The 23537-nt window shown below is 37.0% G+C and overlaps 1 protein-coding gene across 3 annotated transcripts in view; it reads left to right on the top strand.

Moving 5' to 3' along the window:
• The window catches only part of cdk14 (cyclin dependent kinase 14), a 155344-nt gene that overhangs the window by 111840 nt on the left and 19967 nt on the right, over positions 1-23537 (top strand). For all 3 annotated transcript variants that reach the window (XM_081389058.1, XM_081389060.1, XM_081389059.1), the window contains 3 exons: positions 2828-2876; positions 5709-5848; positions 12513-12660. In XM_081389058.1, the coding sequence (XP_081245184.1) occupies positions 2828-2876; positions 5709-5848; positions 12513-12628 (305 nt within the window). In that variant the 3' untranslated portion in view covers positions 12629-12660. The remainder of the gene's footprint in view (positions 1-2827; positions 2877-5708; positions 5849-12512; positions 12661-23537) is intronic.

Genomic DNA, 23537 nt, shown 5'->3' with positions numbered 1-23537 from the left:
CCTTTTATATCCGCGGGACTCGCGTCGCGTGTGGAGCTGATAGCTGTCTCTTAGCAATCCCGAACTGCTTTATATCACAGTCATGATAAAAGCATCGATCTATTCAGTCATCCATAAACATTATTAGATCGGCCGGCTTGACGTTGACGACAAGATCCATAATTCTTAGCAAATGTTGCGTCATCAATCTACGCCTTTGTTATTGTAAATAGGTTAGCGACCCCTAGTGGCGAAAAATGCCATACTGTACGTTTAATCTTTACCTATTCTGAACAGATTGGGATAGAGGTGGGTGATATGAACAAAATCTAATGAGTAATTGAATCTTTTTTAATTTAATGTAATATCACAATGTAGTTATTTATATTTATTTATTTATTTTAATATATTTTAAATTATTTTATCTTTTATCAATGGCCTAATGAACGAGATGTGAGGAATGTTCTGGAATAAACCATTATGCTAATGATCACAGATACTGAAGCAGAGATACTAAAGAGCTCTAAGGCTGCGTTTCAAATCGCCCCCTATATCCTCGTTCACTATTCCCTACATTAGTTCACTAATATAGTCCACTTGAAAGAGTGAATGACAGACACTGAGTTCGCCAGAAGAGCTGCCGCTTTTGCAGTTTGTGCTTGCTGTTTAATAATCGTTTAAAACGTAGCAAACTGGCAGCTCCAGTAGTGATGAAAAGATGCATCTTGAACTCTAGCATGTATATCCCTTAATTAAACAATGTAATCAATTAAAAAGGAATTTATACCTGTATGATATTACGTTGTAGCCACATTGAACCAGCGTTTTGGAAAATGAATGTATGGATGATTCAGCTTCAGCGCCATCTTCTGGAGAGATGCGGGAATCCCTCACAGTGCATTATGGGTATTCTCTAGCTGTTGAGTGTACATTGGTTGTTCACTCGTTATTGCGGTGCATTATGGGATTCAATGAGCACACTCAATAACGTCCACTATGGTTTCAGACACCACTATGAATTGCTGTTCCCTTCAAATAGTGCCCGTGTAAGGAGCGATTTCGGACACAGCCTAAGTGTTCCCTCTGCAATTCAGTCCTCCAGTTCTGATGTTCCTCAAGGTGACCTTCATAAAACACTGAGCGTCCAGTGAAGCCTCGCAGACAGTAAATCAGCTGAACTTTTAAAACGCTCTGTTAGCCTCTAGTATCAACAATTTGATCGATAAAGGTGAAAGAGGTTGTTATTCTGTGATGAAGCCTTATTTGCATTTTGAAAGTCATAATGGCTTTAGGTTGAATAGGGTAAAAAAAAAAAAGATAGATCAGTAGATCTCACCAAACTTTCTCATTTGATTGATTGCAGTAAGAATTGCAAACATTTTCACCAGGTTTTTAGGGTTTTATTTTTGGATATAAGTGACATAGTAAGAAACACCTTCAGAATATAGATAGGAATAAAACTGAAGTTTGCAAGTTCTGCTGAGAAGTGGAGATTCATCAGAGATAACACTTAATGTGTATTTTAAGAAGACATTTTGTGGAAGCAAAATAGCTCAAAAATGAGCAGTGCGTGTTTTTCCTTTAGTTTCTCTCCTAATGTCAGTTAGAAATGTTGAAGAGGTGTAGTTCAGTGTTGTAGCAGCAGAGGACAGTGTTTACTGCTCTTCTTCACGAACACCAGCTGAGACGGCAGTTTAGATCAAATAATACCGTATGAGACCTGATCACTGGGTTTTCTGCTATGTAAATATGCCCTTCCACTCTCCCAGTGTGCTGTTGTTGAATACTCACTCTTGATGAAGTGTTAGCGATTGGTTATGGGGCTTGGGATGTTTAATTGCATGTCATGGAGCTGCTGGGTTTATATAAAGGGCATTGATTGTGTGTGTGTGCGTGCGTGCGTGCGTGCGTGCGTGCGTGCGTGTGTGTGTACTGATGTTTCATACCTGAATGCCCGAGCGGATGGTGTGTATTGATCCAGTCCACAGGAGGCCAAACTAATGAATCGACATCTAGAACAAAGAGGATAGAGGATGTTTACTGTGCAGTACGCACATTTTCTGTATTATAGAATTCCTTTAGGGGTTATTATAGTTAACTAAAACTAAAACCAAAGCCAGAAAAAAACATTTTTGTTACTTGAAATAAAATAAACTTTACCTATTTTTTTTTTTATTTCAGTTAGTTGACAAGGCAACGTGAAAAAAAAAACCTACTGTACATAAAAGACGCACAACAAAATTACTAAACCTTTAACTAAAATTAAAATGGAAAATATAAAAATAAAAACAATTTCAAAATATTAATAGAATATCCAGCATGATGAATGAATATCAGCTGTGCAGAATATAATTTCTTTCTTGACTCATTATTTGATCACACTGACCACAGTTGTTTAAAATGTTTGTGGTCAGTAACAGTTTTATTTTTTAATAAATCAATATTGTTTGTCCATAAGGGCACATTATATTGATCAAAAGTGCCAGTAAAGATAAGATCAAAATGTTAATGATTAAAACTTAAAAGATTTTAACTTAACTTAACTTAACTAAGAAAGATTTATCACGGTTTCCACAAAAATATGAAGCAGTGCAACTGTTTTCAACATTGATAATATTCAGAAATGTTTCTTGAGCAGCAAATCATCATGTAAGAATGATTTCTGAAGGATCATGTGACACTGAAGTCTAATATGCTGAAAATTCAGCCTTGATCACAGGAAAAATATATTCACATATGGAAAAGTCATTTTAAATTGTAATATTATGTAACCATATAACTGATTTGACTGTATGAGTTATTTGAATAACCATGAGTTATTCATCTGTCGTTTGTCTCTCATCTGCAGATCGCTTCACTGTCTACAGTCCCAAGAAACTCAGACAAGCCTGGAATAAGTAAGTGACCACAAATATTTTTTACTATGAGTTTTTGTATAGATTTTTATAACACCCATTTTTCTTTTGTGTTAATAGCAAAGTGTGTTCTAGATGCTGTAATGTCACTGTTTCTCGGGTTTTTCACCATTTTCTATTGCAAATCACCTGAAATCTTCTGAATATCTCAGTTATTTCTCCTGACCTAAAATGGAGACTTTTGCTCAAATCATCTACTTCTCAGATGTTTCTCCTGAGTTTCAGCAAAGATCTTGACAATGCTGAAAACTGTGCTCAGCCAAATCAAAATCAGTTAAAAGTCAGAAATCTCAATGTGACATTTCTCATCAAATTCATTTCACATCACATTATTTTTTATAGCTTTATACTCATACTTTTAGGAGAAACATCTGAGATGAGGTTGAGCCTTAAATGAAGCATCAGTGAAAACTATGAAAGAGCAATAGGTTCACTTAAATAGTCCTTCCGTGGCACACTTTTTTAAAACTACAAATATCCGGTAACACTACAGTAAAGTTACATTTGTTAACATTAGTAAACAACAAAATGAACTACAATGTTACTTCTAAAGCATTTATTAATCTTATCTAATGTTAAATTCAACATTCACTAGTACATTATTTATAGTAAAAGATCTGTTAATATTATTTAATGGACCTGAGCTGATTAACTGTATTTTATTAACTGATGTTAACAAAAAATAATAAATACTGTAACAAATGGAATGCTTATTGTTAGTTAAAGCATTAACTAATAAACTTATTGTAAATTGTAGCATTTCCCCCCAAATAAAAAAGCGTACTGACCCCAAACTTGAACAGTAATGTAAATTGCATCAGGTCCTGAACAAGGAAGCAGTCAAAACCATTTAAACAAATTACATCTCAAAAAATATTATTAAAGTTAAAATAAGAAATAGATGTAAAACTATAATGAGCTTGGTCTCTTCCTCATAATCAGATGACGTTTTGAGAAGTTTCCGTTCTCAATCGATTAACCCACGTCTGAACTAGCAGCACGAGAACACGAGTGGGACCTTCAGATGCAAACCGAAGCCTATAGAGTCTACCATCTAATCACACAGACACTCGTTCACAAGCTTGTTTCACACACACATTTTTAAGTGCTGAAAGTGCCGCTGGTGGACAGAAACTCTGAGAAAACTTCATGTTTCTTTAATGTGTTAATGCTGCAGAGGCCTAATTATCCACATACATCTGTAGTTTTATGCATTTGCTTTTTCATTGGCAGTAGTGAGTGTGATAGTTCAGGAGTTCAGTCAGCACACACACACACACACATTCAGCCTTAGGCCTGAAAACACACTACGCAACATGAGAATGCTGGCAAACGAACAATCAGTCATGTATCATTTGCATAATGTGACAGTCAAACCTCGCTAGAGTGACAGATTTTCCTTCAAATGAGTGTGTGTCATCAGAACAGATGATATATATATATCATGTGATATACATACATGTTTACAGTCAGTCATGCTAACTAACTCGCTCTTCCAAGACAGTTGTTGAGCTGAAAGTGCATCTTTTGAGGTTTTATTTGGGGCACAATCTAGATATCCATGATTGAAACTGTACAATATATTCTGATTAGTTTTTTTCTGTGAAATAATGCAGATTGATGGAAAGAAATTCAGATTTTACACTGCTGCTGAAAAGTGTCAAAAAAATTTGATTAAAAAAAAACAGTAAAAACAGTAATATTGTGAAATATTATTAAAATTTAGAATAATTGTTTTCTATTTGAATATATTTTTAAATGTAATTTATTCCTGTGATCAAAGCTGAATTTTCAGCATCATTACTCCAGTCTTCAGTGTCACATGATCCTTCAGAAATCTTTCTAATATGATGGTTGGCTGCATTTCTGATTATTTTCAATGTTGAAAACAGTTGATAATAAGTATAGTATTCATACTAGTTGAAAGCATCATATTTTTGTGGAAATGGCGAGATTTTATTTCTATAGGATGTTTTGATGAATAGAACGATAAAAGACAGCAGCATTTATTTGAAATATAATTGGTTTGTAATTTTATGATTGTCTTTACTGTCATTTTTGATCAATTAAATGGATCCTTGATGAAGTATTAATTTCTTTTAAAAAAAAGTGATTTTTCTTTTTTTTTGTGCAAACTAAATTACTTCTTTTTTTTTATCAGAAACTGGTCTATTGTTATCATATGTGCTATTTCAGATTAACCGCCCCTAAGCAACACACACCAAGCAAACTGTGATTGGTCACTTCACATGTCAATCAGACAGTCTGTAAGTAGGCGGTTCATGGACAGAAGACCAGACCATTAACTAGACTAGTCATTGTCAGATAAATAAGGCTTTGATGTCAGACCATCTTTGTAATATTGTGATGTAAATCATTCATGTAAGTTTTGCCATCCTAAAATCATTATCAGTATCGTGGTTTAATTTCCAGACCACAGCACATCTATACACTCATTGAGAGCTCAGCATCTAAAGATCTGCTGTGTTCATGTGTTTATCTGTTCTGCAGTGCAGAATGCAGGTGTGTTTGTGTCGGTCCTTGTCTTTGCAATTTAGAGGACGTTTGAGGGTGAAAACTCACTTTGCATTTTCCACTCCAAAAAAGTCAACAAACATTTTTCCAGCCGCTCGTCAGCGGGAGTGAAGCTGACAGAGAGATGCGAGCAGTGAGCGTGTGTGTGTGGTGATCTTGGCACTGTATCATCTGTATGTTTATATGTGTGTGTGTGTGTGTGTGTGTGTGTGTGTGTGTGTGTGTGTGTGTGTGTGTGTGTGTGTGTGTGTGTGTGTGTGTGTGTGTGTGTTTTGGCAGGCTGGGTTATGTAGATCATGCTGAAGAGCTGGCTTCCAGATTTCTCCAGTGCTTCCCAAAGAACCGTGTCTCGGCCCAGGCGGCCCTCCACCATGAGTACTTCATCCATCTGCCCCCGAGACTCTGGGATCTGCCTGACAGTGAGTCCACCGCATCACAGCACTGCACGCTGACTCCACACTGACACACTGCTGTACTGCACTACTCATACTAATCTTGCAGTATGCATGCATGCAACACTCCAGTTACCGACTACATTTGTCAAAAGTATATAATGCCGTGCTAAAGTGTGTATTAAATAATCAGAGCACACTACACAGAATACTGGATCCGTTTATACATATCATTTTTTTCATTTGTTTCATTTTTAATATCTCTCTATCTCTCTATCTATCTGTCTGTCTGTCTGTCTGTCTGTCTGTCTGTCTGTCTGTCTATCTGTCTGTCTATCTATCTGTCTGTCTGTCTGTCTGTCTGTCTATCTGTCTGTCTATATATATATCTGTTTGTCTATCTATCTATCTATCTGTCTGTCTGTCTGTCTGTCTGTCTGTCTGTCTGTCTGTCTGTCTGTCTGTCTGTCTGTTGTCTGTCTGTCTGTGTCTCCATCTCCATTTCAGTCGTATCCGTCTCTTAGTGATTCTATGGCCGTCTCTTGCCATAAATCAAACTTTATTTAAGTCTTTATTTCTCCTTTTTATTATTTACGACTGCATACTTCACACTTTCCCATATTTGACCCTGGATCACAAAACCAGTCATAAGTTGCACGGGTATATTTGTGGCAATAGCCAACAATACATTGTATGGGTCAAAACTATCGATTTTTTTTTATGCTAAAAATCATTAGGATATTAAGTAAAGATTGTGATCCATGAAGATATTTTGTATATTTCCTACTGTAAATATATAAAACATTTATTTTTGTGAGTGAATGCAGCACAATCGCCTACATAAATGGACAACTTTAAAGGAGATTTTCTCAATGTTTTCATTGTTTTGCATCTTCTGATCAGATCTTCTGATCAGATCTAGTGTACAGTGTATACTGCAGGCAGTTTGTTAGGAATCCATTGTGTTTTCCTCCATCTACTGCCTTCCTTCATCAGTATTTTACGCTCTCTGTCTCTTCTCGCTCTTTCTTACTGGTAAACATGCCGTTTTATTGATGCGTGTCTGGAAGTGAATGCCAAACGCCGTTCAGTTTGAGCTCATTGTGGTGATGGTGATCTCTCTCTGATGGTAATTCACAAAGATTGCACAGTCATCACGTTTCTGCCTTGTCACGACTCATGTTCCAGGTTTCTCCATGAGGTGACGTGCTTCACTTTCCCCTGGAGACCAACATACTGACACTTTTTCTTGATTTGCAAAACGCAAATATGCAGGAATTGGTTATTGTCAGCAGTGTTGAATTCTTGATTCTCATTGGTTGATGCATGTTTTTCAGATTGTTACAAAGTTTGAATTTTGCAGCATATCAAAGAGTCCGACAGAAACAAAGAAAATCTGATAAAAATTAGTGAAAAACAAAAGCATGCTTTTTAACTAGTAGCAGTGCTTTGTGATGTTACTAAACATGAGAATTAACAGTGCTGGGTAATTTAATCTGGATTACACGATCAGATTCCAAATATGAAATACATGTAATTGTATTATATTACACTTTAAAATCAGACTACAGTTACTTTTTATTGATTACATGATTTCATATTATTAACTAAATGGCAGTGAAATGTTCATAATTATTCCTAATTTAACCATATATTACTGTGTTTGGAAGGCTTTTGTCTTTCAAACACATTAAAATGCACAAATTCATGACATTTTGTAATTATCAAATTCCAAACCTTTTTGTCAGTCGATGAACAAATTGTGAAAAGTAATATAACCTTAAGTGAGTAATTTAATAGATTGTGTTACTAACTACATTAAGTTTTTTTGTCATTTATATTCAGTAACCGACTACAAATTGTAAGTAATCTACCCAGCACTGAAGATAAATACATATGCATGTGTTACAGATGCAATAATTGACATCTGACATGTAAGATTACCAGAAAATCTACTGTGAAACACTATAGACCTTATGCGCCAGAGAAACAAGCGCGCAGCATCTTTAGAATATTGTCTTTGAACTTCTGTTTTTGCGGTCGCTCTGTATATCTCTATGGCATCACTGTCGAGGAGTAATTACGCTGGTGAAGTGGATTTACTTATTGTAAAGTTAACGAAAGTTATCATGAGGACTGTAATGTTTAAAGCAGATTTCTTAACAAATGTCAGTAGACCGGGAAGATTTCAAAACGAGCCATTCATTCATAAATACGTAAGATCGCTGTGAAAATACAGACCGGAAGACAAAAGACAACGAGCGCAGGGGCTACATAAGGTCTATAAGCTTTCTGTTCTTTGTCATTCATTGATGCATCGAAGCCCAGATACTGTCGAAACATCCCTGACTGACAACTAGCAGCTCTGACATTAAAGTCACCATGAAATCAAAATTGACCATTCTTGTTTTTTTATGCAGTTTCTGTCAGGACCACTATCGTCGAATACGATTGTCAATTAGCACACAGTTTGGATTGGCGGTATGGTTCTCTTCTGGGCAAGAACTCCCTGCACATCCATTTAGCCTAGCATGGATAAGAGCAGGGAGAGCAGTGATAACCCCCCTTATAGGGTAAACAGAACAGAACCAACATGAATGTATTGCAGATATCATTAATTCAAGATTTTTAAAGTACAACATGATTCGAGAATTGATTCTGATTCAAGGGAAATCAGAATGCCAAATCCTGACTGGGCGAGAGGAGGAGCTGGGGATGGAGAAGGATAATTTGCTCCTGGGAAACGCGATAGCTGCTGATAATACTGAAGGAGCTTATATATGAATACTGTAGGCGCTTTTCCATTATAGATTTGCGCAAAACTTTAGCGTTTTTTTCTAAATGTCGACAAAAAACTATTGCGAAATGACGGCGTTTCCATTAACCGATGTTATGCGACTTAAACTTCATTTTTTCCTCTCGCGATAAGTAAAATCATTCCAAAATGGAGGTTTATGTACTATATCCCAACCACTGCACTTGCCATTATTATTAATGGAAGGAGATGTATGTGTGTTTTCCAAGCATTAATGGTAAGGAACGACCCTTATACTTGTGAGCGGCACATATGAGGTGTTTCTGGGTGTTCTCCCTCAGATCTGCTTCGAGGTCTTGGTTGCGGCATTTATTTGAGGTTTAGAATCCATTATTGCTGTAATTATTTTGTCTTATATGAATTCTTAAGAACTCTGTCTCGTATTCTGTCCAAAAACACACCACGTCATCTACGACAGGTGACCTGTAAATGCGCAAAAACTGCAGTTTTGCCAAATATTTCTTTTTCGAATTGCCTGAAAAACCACCTCATGCGAGCGGAAAAACTTTTTTGCGATAAATGGGAGTTTTTGCGAAAATTACGTGTTTCCATTAAGCGTATTTTCAATTTGCACAATTTGAAGGGTAATGGAAACGCGGCTAGTGATAGGCGTCGTATTCCTATTGGTAGACATTGATCAGCTGAGAGTCAGCTGATGCGAGCTTGACTAACGTGACCTGCCAGAACTGGCGCTACGCTTAATATTTGCTGTATTTATTATAATTGATTTATCTGCGCCAGTGTTAATTTCGTTGACGAATAATTTTCGTCATTATTTTCGTCAACGACATTTTTTCAGTGACGAAAACGAGACGAAAACTAAATAAAAAACAGTTTTAAATGACGACAACTATGACGAAAATGTATTGACATTTTCGTCAACGAATAAAAACTAGACGAAAATGTTGGGGAGGGACGATTGAGGAAGAGATCCAGTCATAACTGATGCGTTTGTGGTAAAAGCGCAGATTTGAATTGTGACGTGCTGATCTACCCGCGGACAGGAGTTGGCATGCGCTTGATTCATGTCTATAGATCGTTAAAAAATGTAAACGTCTGGGAGAAAGAGAAGAGCAGACATGGATAGATCTGAATGTTTTTCTGTGCGCGCGCGCGCACACACACACCCGACCCGAAGCGTGCCTGCACAGCTATACAGCGCGCGAGGACTGAACTGAGGTCTCTTTCGCGTCTGAATGGATAAAATACACACAACATTGTCTAAATGTCAGTTTTGGAGAGTATTCACGTAAACACAGTCGGTTATGTCTTTAAAGAATGTACCGTTGTTGTGAGAATAAAGAATGTACCGTTGTGAGAATAGCGGATCATGTGCATCAGTGCCATTGGATCTGCACACTCGTTCTTAAAGTGACAGTGCGTAATACACATAATGCCGTCTGTGCACTTAATCAAACAACAAAATAAAAAGAGAAAAGCACTCGCTGCTCTTTAAAAGCTGTAATAAGGATTAATTATATTTAATTTATATAAATATGTCTGCTTGAAAGAATAAAGAATGAATACTACATATATCATGCATTGAAAAAAAGACTAGGCTATTTCTTTAGGAGAAGTGGTTTTATTTAATTTTAAGATGTTTTTTGTATTTCACAGCAGTTAAAAATGTGTCTGTATTGCATGTTCAAACTTTACAAATTATTCATATTAACAGGTTAATAGTGTTTTGGGAGTAGGCTATAATGGGTTTGGAAATTTTAGAGAAATTCTAAATTAATGCATTACAATTTAAATTCGATTTTAGTCGACTAAATATACTGTAGATTTAGTCGACTAAAATGTTATTGTATTTTCGTCGACTAAAACTAGACTAAAACTAAAACAATTCAGATGACTAAAATATGACTAAAACTAAATGGCATTTTAGTCAAAAGACTATGACTAAAACTAAATCAAAATTTGCTGTCAAAATTAACACTGATCTGCGCACATCATTTTTTTTTAATTCATGTACCCTCATAATCTTTCATCAAAATAACTTCCCCTCCCTCTTCTCTTCTCTCTCTCTTCTCTTCTCTTCTCTTCTCTTCTCTTCTCTTCTCTTCTCTTCTCTTCTCTGATGACGTGTTTACTGGCGTGAGGGCGGGACAACCTGTCACTCACATGAGATCCACCAATAGAAATTGTACAGAATCAAACCTCATCCTACATTTGTTCTTGTTCAAGAAGCTGTTCCACTCAGATATATGTCACAATAAGGATGAAAAGAGTGCAACTTCCGTTTCATGCCGACTTTAATAAAGCGTTCGTGTTCAACACTTGCAGAACCATCGAGCTGCTGGTGATGATTCGGGTCATTCTGGCTGGTTGGGATTTTAAAAGACCTCAAGGCCTTTTGTCATGTCTAAAGTGACACGTATCCATAATCCACACGTGAGACATCCACAGCCGCTGATCGTCTTTATGCCTCGGTTAGTAGACAGACAAAACTGCAGCACAGGCACATTTAGTCCTACACATGTTATGCGCTACAGAAAACAGGCGTTTGCGGAAGACAAGCGTCGGGCAAGTCATTTGAATACGAGAATGAGGTTTTTAATTTGACAGATTAGGAGTCGGAGCTGAATTAATCCTGTTATCAGCTCACAGCAGGTTGTTTTCGGGAGGAAGGCGGGACTCAGGCGTGGAGGCGGATCTTTGACGCACAGAGCCCAGCGCCGCTTTTCAAGCAGAAGAATGAAGGGAAAATTAATTCTGTTGTTTCATATACGCTCGCGGTTCAATCACAAAAGAGAACGGTTGCTGTTTGGGGGAAGCTGGACGAGTAATTAACATTTCAGCTCCGGCTTTGATTGATACGGAAAATGCAGCAAGATTTATGACGTTTATTAAATGAAATGGCTCATATTTATCTTGACTAGTGCTGCTTATTAGTAAGATATTGTTGCGCATATATATATATATATATATATATATATATATATATATATATATATATATATATATATATATATATAGTATGCATGTTACAAATACCACATACTGTACATATACACATATACCCAAACAACTGTTCAAATGTTGATTGCATACTGGTTTTAATCACTAGTATACACTACATATTGTGTGTGTGTGTGTACTTTGACACTACATCTCTGGGTCTTTCTGAAATGACAAACACACCTGTGATGTTTTGAGCTCATCACAATGAAACAGTTACAGTGGGGGCATGACGGATAACACTCGAGTTTTGGTGTAAGATGTTCAATAATGGTTGTTTTTATCAGGGTTTAAAGCAGCTTTACAGGGTCACTGGCTTCTTGAATGCAGTAAATAGGGTTTGACTCTGGTGTGTGTGTGTATCTGAGATAGTGGCATTTGGTTCCTCAGGAATATATTGCAGTAGAAACGGCTTTGATGAATTAATTATGAAATACTATATATATTATATATTCTTGTTTATCTATGAATCAGTGCCTTATGCAGTTTGTTCCTGGTTTACTGTAGTGTTTATTCTTCTCAACACAACTGTCATAAAATTCCCCATATGTAGTTCACAGCGCTTCATGGGATAGTGAATTTCAAAAAAATGGTTTACATTATCTTATTTTTAAACATTTTTTTGTTTTAAATCAAAGTTTTTAATGTTTTTATCTCAATGCTGGTTAGATGAGTTTGATTCATCATTTTTTTCTGGATCTATTTTGAATTTCTCAGTTATTGATTTCCTAATTTTCAAAAAAAATTGCCTTGTCATTATCATCATCATCATCATCATCATCACAATACTATTGTTTTCCCCTCCCTTTCTGTACTTTTACATGATGATGTTATATTTTCCATTGTCTTTTGTCAAAGAAGATTTCATACACGTTGCATAAAGACTCATAGACTGAATCTGTCGTTGTTTTTCAGTGTCTTCTATCTTCACCGTTCCGACCGTTAAGTTACAGCCTGAGTCTGGCGACAGCATCCAGGTGTGCAGTAAGACCAACAGTCACGGCAAAGGGACGTCAAACAGCAAACACTGACCTGGACGAGCCGCCCGCCGGGACCCGAACAGGTACGACACACGATGCTCCAGGCGCTCTTATGGTTCGACCGTCTCTGGTTACGTTTGAAATGGCACTAGCATGTTGTTTATTGCATATTGTGAAGTATTTAGTGCATACAATTGATTAAAAACAGTTTGCAATCAACATTTGAACAGATGTTTGCAACATAGTTGTTATGTGACCTTGCAGATTGCATTTTTTTTTTGTTAGTCAAAGTTAGTGTTTGTCAGTTCAACCAAATTATGATTCAAGAATCAATGTTTTCATTGTCAAAAGCAAATGGGTTATTTTATAGGTTTATAGAAGCAATAAATTGAATTAAAATTAGTTTGTTAGAGTGAGTAAAATTATAGATATAGTGATGAAAATAAATACGAAAAGTGCTATGTAATGTTTTGAGAAAGAGAAACTTGTGTTTCCAAATATTTTATTGAATTTTGAGAATATGTAAGTGTGTATCTCCATTATGTATATGTGTGTATCTCCATTGCTATGATTAAATATTGCGTTAGCCCATATCTGCCACTGCCCTCTTTAGATAACAGTATTAGTCATTGATAAACCAATGAACTAGTCCAAACATACATCAGCGTCTGATTCACTCTTACAGGGCAGCGAAGGTCATTTTCATTATATCCAGAAAGAGGCTTTATTTGCATTTAATTTGCGGTGTGTACGAGAGCATGTCATGTGGCTGGCTAAAGCTCATAATGGCTGTAATGCAGTGACGGAGGGGAAGAGGCCCCGCTCACAGGGATTAGCAGTCAAATTACAGGCAGGTGCTCTGGGAGATTTACGCCGGAGCCGCGGGAAGCTGCGGACCTCTGCAACCCGTCTGCATTAGAGAATAACACCGAATAATGACAGAGAAGGAGACAACGAGACTCATCAGAGTCATTTCAGGCGCTCCACGTGCGGCAGATGGACCAAATGTGTGCAGAGAGTCCTGCGTGTGTGTAGTTGCATGTTGATGGTGAAAACCAGGGCTGTGTGATATTGGAAAAAACTGACATTGCAATATTTGTTTTTCTGCGATATGAAAGAATACAGGAAGTTGCACCAGATGACTTGCATAACTCTATTTGTAAAGAATTAGGCTGCATCCATCACACACTCTCTTGAGCAGGTATTATTTCGAATAAGCTCTGTGAGCACTAAAAAGTATCTATACAGAATGAATGTGTGTAATATGTATATAATTCGGTTGTACTACATTCGCCATGTTGTCATTATCATGTGACCTTACGTCGCTTCACTGCCATTCGCTGATCCTCTCCTGTGGCCTCATGGGATAGTAAAGTGTCCATCGTATGCACACTTCAGAATCAGATCGGGAGTAGTAGGACATCTGGGTACTTTTTGTCTACTCTTTTATATTAGACATACTTCTTTTGTCACATACTGTTTTCCGCCTACTATATAGTAGGGAAGTATGTGATTTTGGACGCATTCTAGAATAATTGGGGTGATTTTGTTCAGAAAATAATTTTGAAACGAGCCAAAAAAAATTAATTTTTACTTTAAAGACTTTAAGTGCTAAATCCATTCAGGGCTGAATGATTGTCATTCATGTGTGTTCATACTTGAGTTTAGTCTTTACAAGACTAACTCAACTCAAACCAGTGAGTCTATTGTGATTATTGAATAAAATTACATTTATTTTCCTGTACTGTAAAATTACAATACTAATATTTACATCTTTATTTGTTCCATCAAGCTTTTATTTTGACTGGGTTGCCAGCAAATAAATAAATGCGCTGCTGGTTTCAGAGTGAAGGAACTATATGTTGATTTACACACGTGCAGCTCACAGTGTCTCAGAATGACTTGAATTACAGTAAACCAGATCTTGAAGCATTGTATCATGAACTACACATGTGTAAATGACACGCATATATTTATTTAATTAAAGCACCCTGTACAATTTTTCAATCGCACTAAGCTATATATATATATATATTGTGCAACCCTAGGGAAAATAGTAGTCTGTGAAGCATTCCACTGGGTACATATTGAATAACCACAATTTATTTGCAATGTCTCTAATGCAATTATTATTACTCATAAATCTTTCTAAAGATTTATGAGTCTACGGACATACTTTCTACAGACATTTATGCTTTAGTCCGTAGCCACTTTCAAGAAACGGTTGAAGACGCATCTTTTTCGACAGCACTTGATCCAGTAATACTAACACTTTCTCTTCTATTCTATTCTATTATATATAAAAAATAAAAAAATTAACATGTACTGTGTTAGATCAAACTGAGAAGGGTCATAGTACTTGCATATTGTTGTCCTACTGTTAGTTTAACTGCTTCTATTGTTTTCATTTGTAAGTCGCTTTGGATAAAAGCGTCTGCTAAATGAATAAATGTAAATGTAAAGCGTGTGTTGTTAGACTAGTTTCACAATCCTTCCTAGCTATATAATCTGTAGTTTTCTTCCGGGAACGAACACGTCACAATATCCCTCATTTAAATTGCATATGCAAAATAAAGGGCCTGGTTAAGTTAGTTAGTAGTGTGAAAGGGCCGTGACATTTCCCAAAAGCGTTCAAAGTGCTTGACCAATCACAACACACTGATCCAGCCGACCAATCAGAGCACATTGTGCTTGAAGGAGAGGCTTCATAGAGACAGGAACTAAACAGAGCGTTACTGACAGACTGGGAAGAGAGGAGCCGCAACAATGGAGAATATGTGAAAATAATGTTTTTTTTTAACCTATTTTAGTAGACCCCAAAAACAAAATCAAGACTTTGAAAAGGGGTATAACAGGTCCCCTAACATTTCATCTCTGCAGTGATCCTCTCTTTGACATGTTCATGAAGTGCAGATATGAAAGTAAAGTGTTTTGCTTGTCAGCATGCAGAGTTGCGGTGTGTTTTTAGCACGCGTGTGTTTGTGATGGAGAACGCTGCTCAGAAGGGAAGTCACCCCACTGCGAGAGCCGTGTCCTTCCCTCCACCGCACCATTCATATTGAAATCACACGCTTTGTGCTCGGCCTTCTCAACCTGACAGGCTCCGTGGAGCTCAGAGACGCTCCTCTAATCCACACACATCTGATTTAGAAGCGTTCACGCTCCATGAGACGTCACATGCAAAGATTTCCTGCATGTTTAGGGAGATTTCAAAGACTGAATGTTTTCATACACATCTCTCACATTAGAGGCCCTTAGAGGGTTTTGACACTAAAGTCACTCTTAAAAATGAATTACATGCAGAATACGGAAGCATGTATGATTTATTTTAAAGTTCAGATTTCAATTGAACAATTTTTTTGGGAAAAGATGTTTGTTAGGAGTAGAATAATGGATATAGTTTAAAATAAAGACGAAGAATATTTTGAGGACCATCTAAAATCTTTATGCTTAATTTTCTTAATGCAAAATTATAAAAATGTATTTTGGTTGAAGAGTCATTGAATGTCATTAAGTGAGATCCTTTTTTGTTTATATTTTCAATTTTCAAGCAAAACATTTGATGAAAAGATGTCTGAATGTTATTATATTACATACAAAATATCAAATCAAGTGGGATTTTTGTTCAAATGTCAATTTTTACATTTCAAGCAAAAAACTGATGAAAAGATGTTTATGAGTGAAACCATAGACAATGTTTTGAATTTTTAAATCATTTTTATGTTTAATTTTTCTAATGCAAAATATAATTCTTTGATTTTTGAGGGCAAACTCATTCTTAAAGATGAAGAAGAAATGTTTTATAGATTTGTTCCCCCAAAATTTCAAGCTAAACATTTAATGGAAAAACGTTTGTTAGGAGTAAAGTGATGTAGTTTAAAAGGAAGACAAATTTTTTTTATTTTTTTTTAGGACAATCTAAGATTTTTAGGCTGGGTTTTTATGCAAAATATAATTTCTTATATTTTTTAGATTATAGATGTAGTTTACAATGAAGACCAATCTAGAACCTAGTTTTAGGACCATTTAATTGTTGCTTTTTGCTAAATATATATATTTTCTCTTTTGATCATGGGATGCAGTATGTTCTGCGTGTGATTTTGACAGACCTCATCCATTTTGTACATAATATTTTTTGGCCCACTGTATGTTTCTGTGACAAGAAAAGTCCACCAAGACCTGGGCAAGTTCTCCAGTTTTGTATTATTCATCCGAAGTCTTTTCAGAGGAAATCCCCAGCAGGCAGCCTTTGTGCCGCTGATGGAAGCTTTGAGAGCTGCTATTGAGCACAGATGAAGCTTCAGCCCATCGCAGACTAAATGACACGCCTCTCTCACACACTACGCCACAATATCTGTCAGAGACCAGAAAAGAGGCCGAGGGCTTCACAGAGCCGGTGAGAAGAGGGTCACTGGGATGAAATTGGGGTCAGAAAAGATAGAAAAAGGTTGGATGATCTATAGGTCTCTCTTTCTTTAGGGACAGAAAAGCCCTTGCTGATGGTAAAATGCCTAATTTAGTGAAAGATGTGATGGTGCTAGACGTGTTGGGCTTTTCCATTGAATGCCACAGAGGTACACGCATTCATAAAGATGACATCAAATAGCTGAAGTTTCTGGATAGTTCTGGGAGTTGCACTGCTGATGCAAGAAGCCACCTATCAGCTGCAATGGCTTTGCATGACATTAGCATAAATTAAGGTCCCAAGGTGATTGATATGGATTCTGTTGTGTGGAGTGTCTGTTTTGGACAGACTGTCTTTGTTACTGGATGCTTTTACATTATTCATGTCATGTCATGAGCGCTATGACAGAGTGTGTGTGTATAGTGCGTGTAAACCGCTCTAAAGTCTTGAATGCTGCAGTAGATATATCTGTTTTTGTGGACAGGGCTGCTTTAAATTATTTACATGTATTTTGATTTGTAAAGTATCATACAAAATGTTCATATTTATAAATATAACAATTTTATATATTTTATATATATTTAAATTGGAGTATATATATAGAGTATTACCAAAACAGCATTACCAAACATGGACGATTTCCACTAGAAACAAACATTGATGTATTATTTTAATTTAATACTATGAAGCTGCTTTGATACAACCTGTGTTGTGAAAAGCGCTATATAAGAAAAAAAAAAAAAAAAAAAAAAAAAAGTATATATATATATATTATAGTATTTTTATATATAAAAAAATTATATAGTATAATATTAGAGTTTTATATTTATTATTATATTTCTTTATTTTACATTTATATGTATAAATAAAATATATTATATTGTATTGTATAGTTAATATAAATATAATATAGGATAATTATATTGTTTGTATATATATATTGTAAATTTTATGTATTTAAAAATAATATATATTATAAAATTTAACATATAATTTTTTATTATCATTGAGCAGAGTTGAACTCAGAGTTGATGCAGTTAATGGACGTGCAGACAGTGACGTTCACTTCTGATATGATTTGATCACTGTGAGTGTGAACTGTGTTGACTAGAGCACTGTTTGTTTGTTAGCGCAGTCTGACGGGTTGGCGCGCGTCTCTTTCGGTCCAGGTTGGCACTGGTTTGACTGGGTCAGTTGGCGCGTGTCGCAGGCCTGCAGCGATTCACTGACTCTTTGAAGATAAGAGCCACAGACAGACTGTCCGGTGTGTACAGCAGCCGGCTGTTTATCTGCACTCACACACACACACTTACACATTCAACACACTCTACTGGCACAGTGAACACCTCAAAGTGTGTGTGTACAGATACACACATTCTCTAAACGTGTGGCCTCATGTTGCAGTACACATCAGAAGGTCAAACGCCGACGGACAACGACAGCTCCATTCTGATTGGCTTTCAGTGGAAAACCAGTGTTGTTTATGTGGTGGATGATGTGGAGGAGGAACGGATCACTGGATTTGACTGGTTTGAGAGACCGACGTAAAATCTTCTGGTACCTTATAAACTCAACTTTATTTTTCATATGTAAGATGATTCAGGCATCCTGTAATGTGATGTGATTTTATGTATTGTTAGTAAAAATGGAATATTCAGTTGGATTAGATTTGATCTATCTGGGTTTGATTGGATTATGTAAATGATCTGTTATATTATGTAGCCTCTGCTTTCATCAGCAAAATGAAAAGTCGATACAGAAGTGAAGAATAAAAAAGTACTGTAAATGAGCTCAGTTTAAATTTGTTGAGCTGTAAATGGCTTGCATGTTAAATATGTTAAATTGTTTTAGTTTCCAGTGTCCGTAATGTTCCTGTACGGTGGTCTGGACTCTGAATCAAGTATCCGGATCACAGACTCTCTTGAGCCGGCGTTAAAATGGCTTGTTTTATCAGGGACTGTGAAAACGACCTCAGTGTGGAGACACTTCGCTAACAGAAACATGACTTCTCATTGGTCTGAATCTAGCTCCGCATAAAACTAATCTAAACATCATATATTCTGATTCTGATTGGCTGTGGTTGTGTCACTGTTACACAGTGTTATGGGTGCACAAGTTTTATTGGTCTGGAAAGAAACAAATTCATGTGTACAAGGTATCTTGACAAGCAAGTTAGATCAAGTTATTGGTAAACCTGTTTATAGCCTGTTTAACACGGTTGTGCAACATTCAGAATTAATTTGAGAATGGCTTTAAATTCTAATTCAGTTCCTGAATTTGAGTTGAGATCGCAGACGGGATGCAAAATTGCAAATTGTAACGTAAGGAACTAGAATTAAAATGATTTGAAATTCAAAGAAATTCACAACATTTTTAACTAGATAAGCAAAAGTTTGAAAACAAGTTTTAAAATCCTTGAAGTTTGAAGGTTGACAGGCCTTACTGATGCATGCCCAGGCCCAGGCAGATGGCAAAATCTCTGAGCTGCAACCAAACTGGAGCAACTTTAAAAAGAGTTGTGTGATTATTCCCTCGTTTTATTTATGCAACTGCAAACGAGCGTCCCAAAAAAATCACACTCCTCTGTTAGGTTGGATGGATGGAGTTTCACTTCTCTAATTACAGCTCTGAATTGCTGTGTGTAAAGTCTGCAGGGAAAAGCGCTGCAAACGTTTCGATCAGGCGCTAAACGTCAGCGCATCTTGGCGGTCGCATCTCAATTATAACGCATCACGTTTACAGATGAAAGTGTTTGTGCCGCTGCGGAGCATGAAGTGGCAGGCGACTACGGTGGCGTGCGACATGAAAACGAAGACCCACACGCTCACACTCTCTCTCCAGACATATGGGCTCCTCTAATGAGCTTCTAGAAGACGCTGCTCCTCCACGTCTTCTGTGAAGAGCGCCAGCCGCCCGGTCAGGTTCCTGCTCGCCTCACACACACCTCACTGGGCCTCTACAAGCTCCAGCTGGAGTTTGGTCATTAAAAAGTTTGAGCATGTGTACCGCAGAAAGAAGAAGGTCTGTTGACACTCTTTTCAGATCTCAACAAGTTGGCTCTCTAGAAAAGTTTTTGTCTTGTGAACATTTTCTGATATTGAGGTGAAGATGCTTATATTTGTCTGTAATTTTCTGAAATGGTGACAAATTGAGACAAATGCTTGGTAGGTGGGTGGATGGATGGATGGATGGATGGATGGATGGACAGACAGATAAATACATAGACTGACAGACAGATAGACAGGTATGTATGCAGGTAGGTAGACAGACAGACAGGTTGGTAGACAGACATGTTGGTAGATAGACTGATAGGCAGTCATACAGATAATTACACAGACATACAGAGACAGGTATAGAGATAAATACATAGATAGATAGACAGACAGACAGGTATGTAGGTATATAGACAGAGACAGGTAGACAGACAGATAGACACACAGATTGGTAGACCGACAGATAGGTAGTCAGACAGATAAATACGTAGATAGACAGGTTGGTTGGTAGATAGACAGAGAGGTAGGTAGAAAGAAAGGTAGTCAGACAGATAAATGCATAGATTGACAGACAGACAGGAATGTAGGTAGGTAGACAGACAGGTTGGTAGATAGACAGACTGACTGATAGTTAGGTAGTGAGTGTATGTTGTCAGATGTGACATGTTTCAGGTGGTACTGTTACCGCAGTGTGTTTGTCAGACAGCCAGGTGGAGAGAGAGACAGGTGGAGAGAGAGATAGGTGGAGAGAGAGACAGGTGGAGAGAGAGATAGGTGGAGAGAGAGACAGGTAGAGGGTAATTATCCAGGCTTACAGACAGCGCTCTCAGATCGTCGTGTCAAACAGCTTCACTCACACACACACACACACACACACACACACACACACGCCTGCCTCTCTACAAACTTTCCCAAACCCAAACAAAACAACCACATACTGGAAGTTTGATGATGTTGTGCTGGTTTTATTCGTGTCTACACAACAGCACGTCTGCGTTACTCACCACGTCTCTATTTTAAAAGTGACGCTCCAGGACGATAACATCACGACATCCAGAGAATGACAGATAATAGGTGATTATCTGCATAAATATTGTCTGCTGATGGAAACAGACATTTCTGCACGTGTGTGTTTGCATACACCTACTTAGCCATACTTTGGGGACAAATTTGCGCCCAGAAGTGAGCTAAACCTGACAATAAATCTACATTTTGAGGTCGTCCTCATTTGTAAAACAGTATATAAAATAAAGTTTTGTTTTTTAATTGCAGAAAGTTTTCTTTCTGTCAGAGATTGAACTGGCAGCCTTCGGGTCTCCACCGCTGGAACTGTGTGTTTCATATGAATGCCATATTGTATTAAGCATGTGGTTCTTTCTCTGCAGCGTGGTGGGGTTTTAGTGGCGTGGTGGGATTGGCTTCACTCACGCTGAGGAGTTTCTTTATCAGGATCACGCAGGACAGGAAGGTAAAGCAGAATGAGAAAATGATTTCTGACAGTGAGACTCTTAGCCCTTCCAAACAGTCTGGCCCACTTACACACACACGGCCTGAGTGAGTGTGTGAATACAGACTGTGTAGTAAAAGCACGTTAGTGTCACTTCATGAGGCTCAATGGGTCGGGCGAATCCATTAGACTGAATCCAGCTCACCTCAGTTGTGGAGTTTAGAGAATTTTTACCTTCACCAACTAAAAATACACTTGGATGAATTCTGCTGCATGGGTTTGCTGAAGAGACCAGTGTTGCTCTGGTCCAAAACCTAGGGCTTAAAATTAATCATGTTTCCTCAAAAGGCACGTTATTTTGGCCAGATTTTAAGGTATCATATGCATCCTTCGTAGGCAAGGCAAGTTTATTTATATAGCACATTTCATACACTATGGCAATTCAAAGTGCTTTACAGAAAATAATTGAAATAATCACAAAATAAAAGCAAGGAAAATTAAAAAGGTTATAAAAGAAATTAAAAGAAATATATGATACAGTTAAAAAATGAATTAAAAGAGTAAAAAGATGACACATGGTATCATATTTTTCACAACTCGCAGTTTTCCCATGGTGATTCCACTTAAAGTCACGTATACTGTATATTGATGAATAATGACAACCTTTTGGGAGAGCGGGTCTTTTATGGTCTTTTTTTAAAATAAATTAAATGATTAATTAGGACAATGAAGAAAAACAACAGAACAGTAAAAGAAATAGAATTTGCTGTAATCAAATTCAGCTATTTACACACAAAAGAGTCTATTTACACACCAAGTTGTTTGGATCACTGAATATTACTGTCAATCGTTTAACATTTATGTTGTTTACGTTGTTAAATATTAAATGTTTTACTACTTCTTAAAAAGTGACAGTCCACCAAAAAAAAAAAGATAATTATTTCATCATTTACTCATCCTCATGTTGTTCCAAACTGCCGAACACAAAAGAATATTTGGAAGAATTTTAATAACCAAACAGTTTCAGTTCCCATTGACTTAAATTAAATGGACAAAACAACTCAATGGAAGTCAATGGGAACTGAAACCTTTTGGTTACCAAAATTCTTCAAAATATCTTCTTTTGTGTTTCGCAGAAGAAAGAAAGACAAACAGGTTAGGAATGACATGAGGGTGTGTAAATCATGACAGAATGATCATGTTTGGGTGAACTATTCCTTTAAAGAATGGTAAAGCCTGCTTTCTTTGATTTGATTGGACATTTCAATCATTTTGACATTAACAAGCACTGTCAGACTGTCCACATCTCCTGATTCCCTTTAAGAGCAGACGCGCTTTTTCCATAGCGGATTGCTATTGTAACGGCGGATTTGCCAGGCGCGCGCCAGGAGCGGTTCACAGCCGAGGAGAGCAACGCTCTCAGAGAGAAGTGACATTGAAATGGAGAAACCCACCCAAATTAACTTCAGTTAAACAGGCGTATGATAATTTGGGTAAATGTGTAAGCTAGATGTATGCTTTTATAATAAATTGTCTATCTATCTATCTATCTATCTATCTATCTATCTATCTATCTATCTATCTATCTATCTATCTATCTATCTATCTATCTATCTATCTATCTATCTATCTATCTATCTATCTATCTATCTATCTATCTATCTATCATAATAATAATGTACGATTTGCAAAAATGAAAACTGCTGCTTCTGTGTATGAGAGAATCAAAGTATATGCGCGTTGTGCACACGCTACATTGATTATGGCCAAGCATGCGCCCTTAAAATAGCATATGAATAACATGCGCAACGCGCCACTGACTTTAAACTATTTTTTCTTGGTTAGTGGCGCAATAGTTTTCTAAACCTGCAAAATAGCATGAAGGAACGTTTGCGCCAGAACACGCCTCCTCTTTGCGCTGAACCGCCCAGGGAGCGCAAGTGTATTTCCTAACTTACCGACGTGCGTCTGTGGAGGGAAAAGTCCGCTTTGTGCGGGTGCAAAATAGGAATGATACATGCGCCGGTGTACAAAGTCAATTGCGCTGGGTGCAACATAGGGCCCATAGTCTTTCAGAAATCAATCTAATATGCTGATTTGCTTCTCAAGTAAGAT

The sequence above is a fragment of the Scardinius erythrophthalmus genome (assembly GCF_964197995.2).
Source record: "Scardinius erythrophthalmus genome assembly, chromosome: 16".
Taxonomy (NCBI): domain Eukaryota; kingdom Metazoa; phylum Chordata; class Actinopteri; order Cypriniformes; family Leuciscidae; genus Scardinius; species Scardinius erythrophthalmus.
This window is presented reverse-complemented; position numbering and strand designations above follow the sequence as displayed.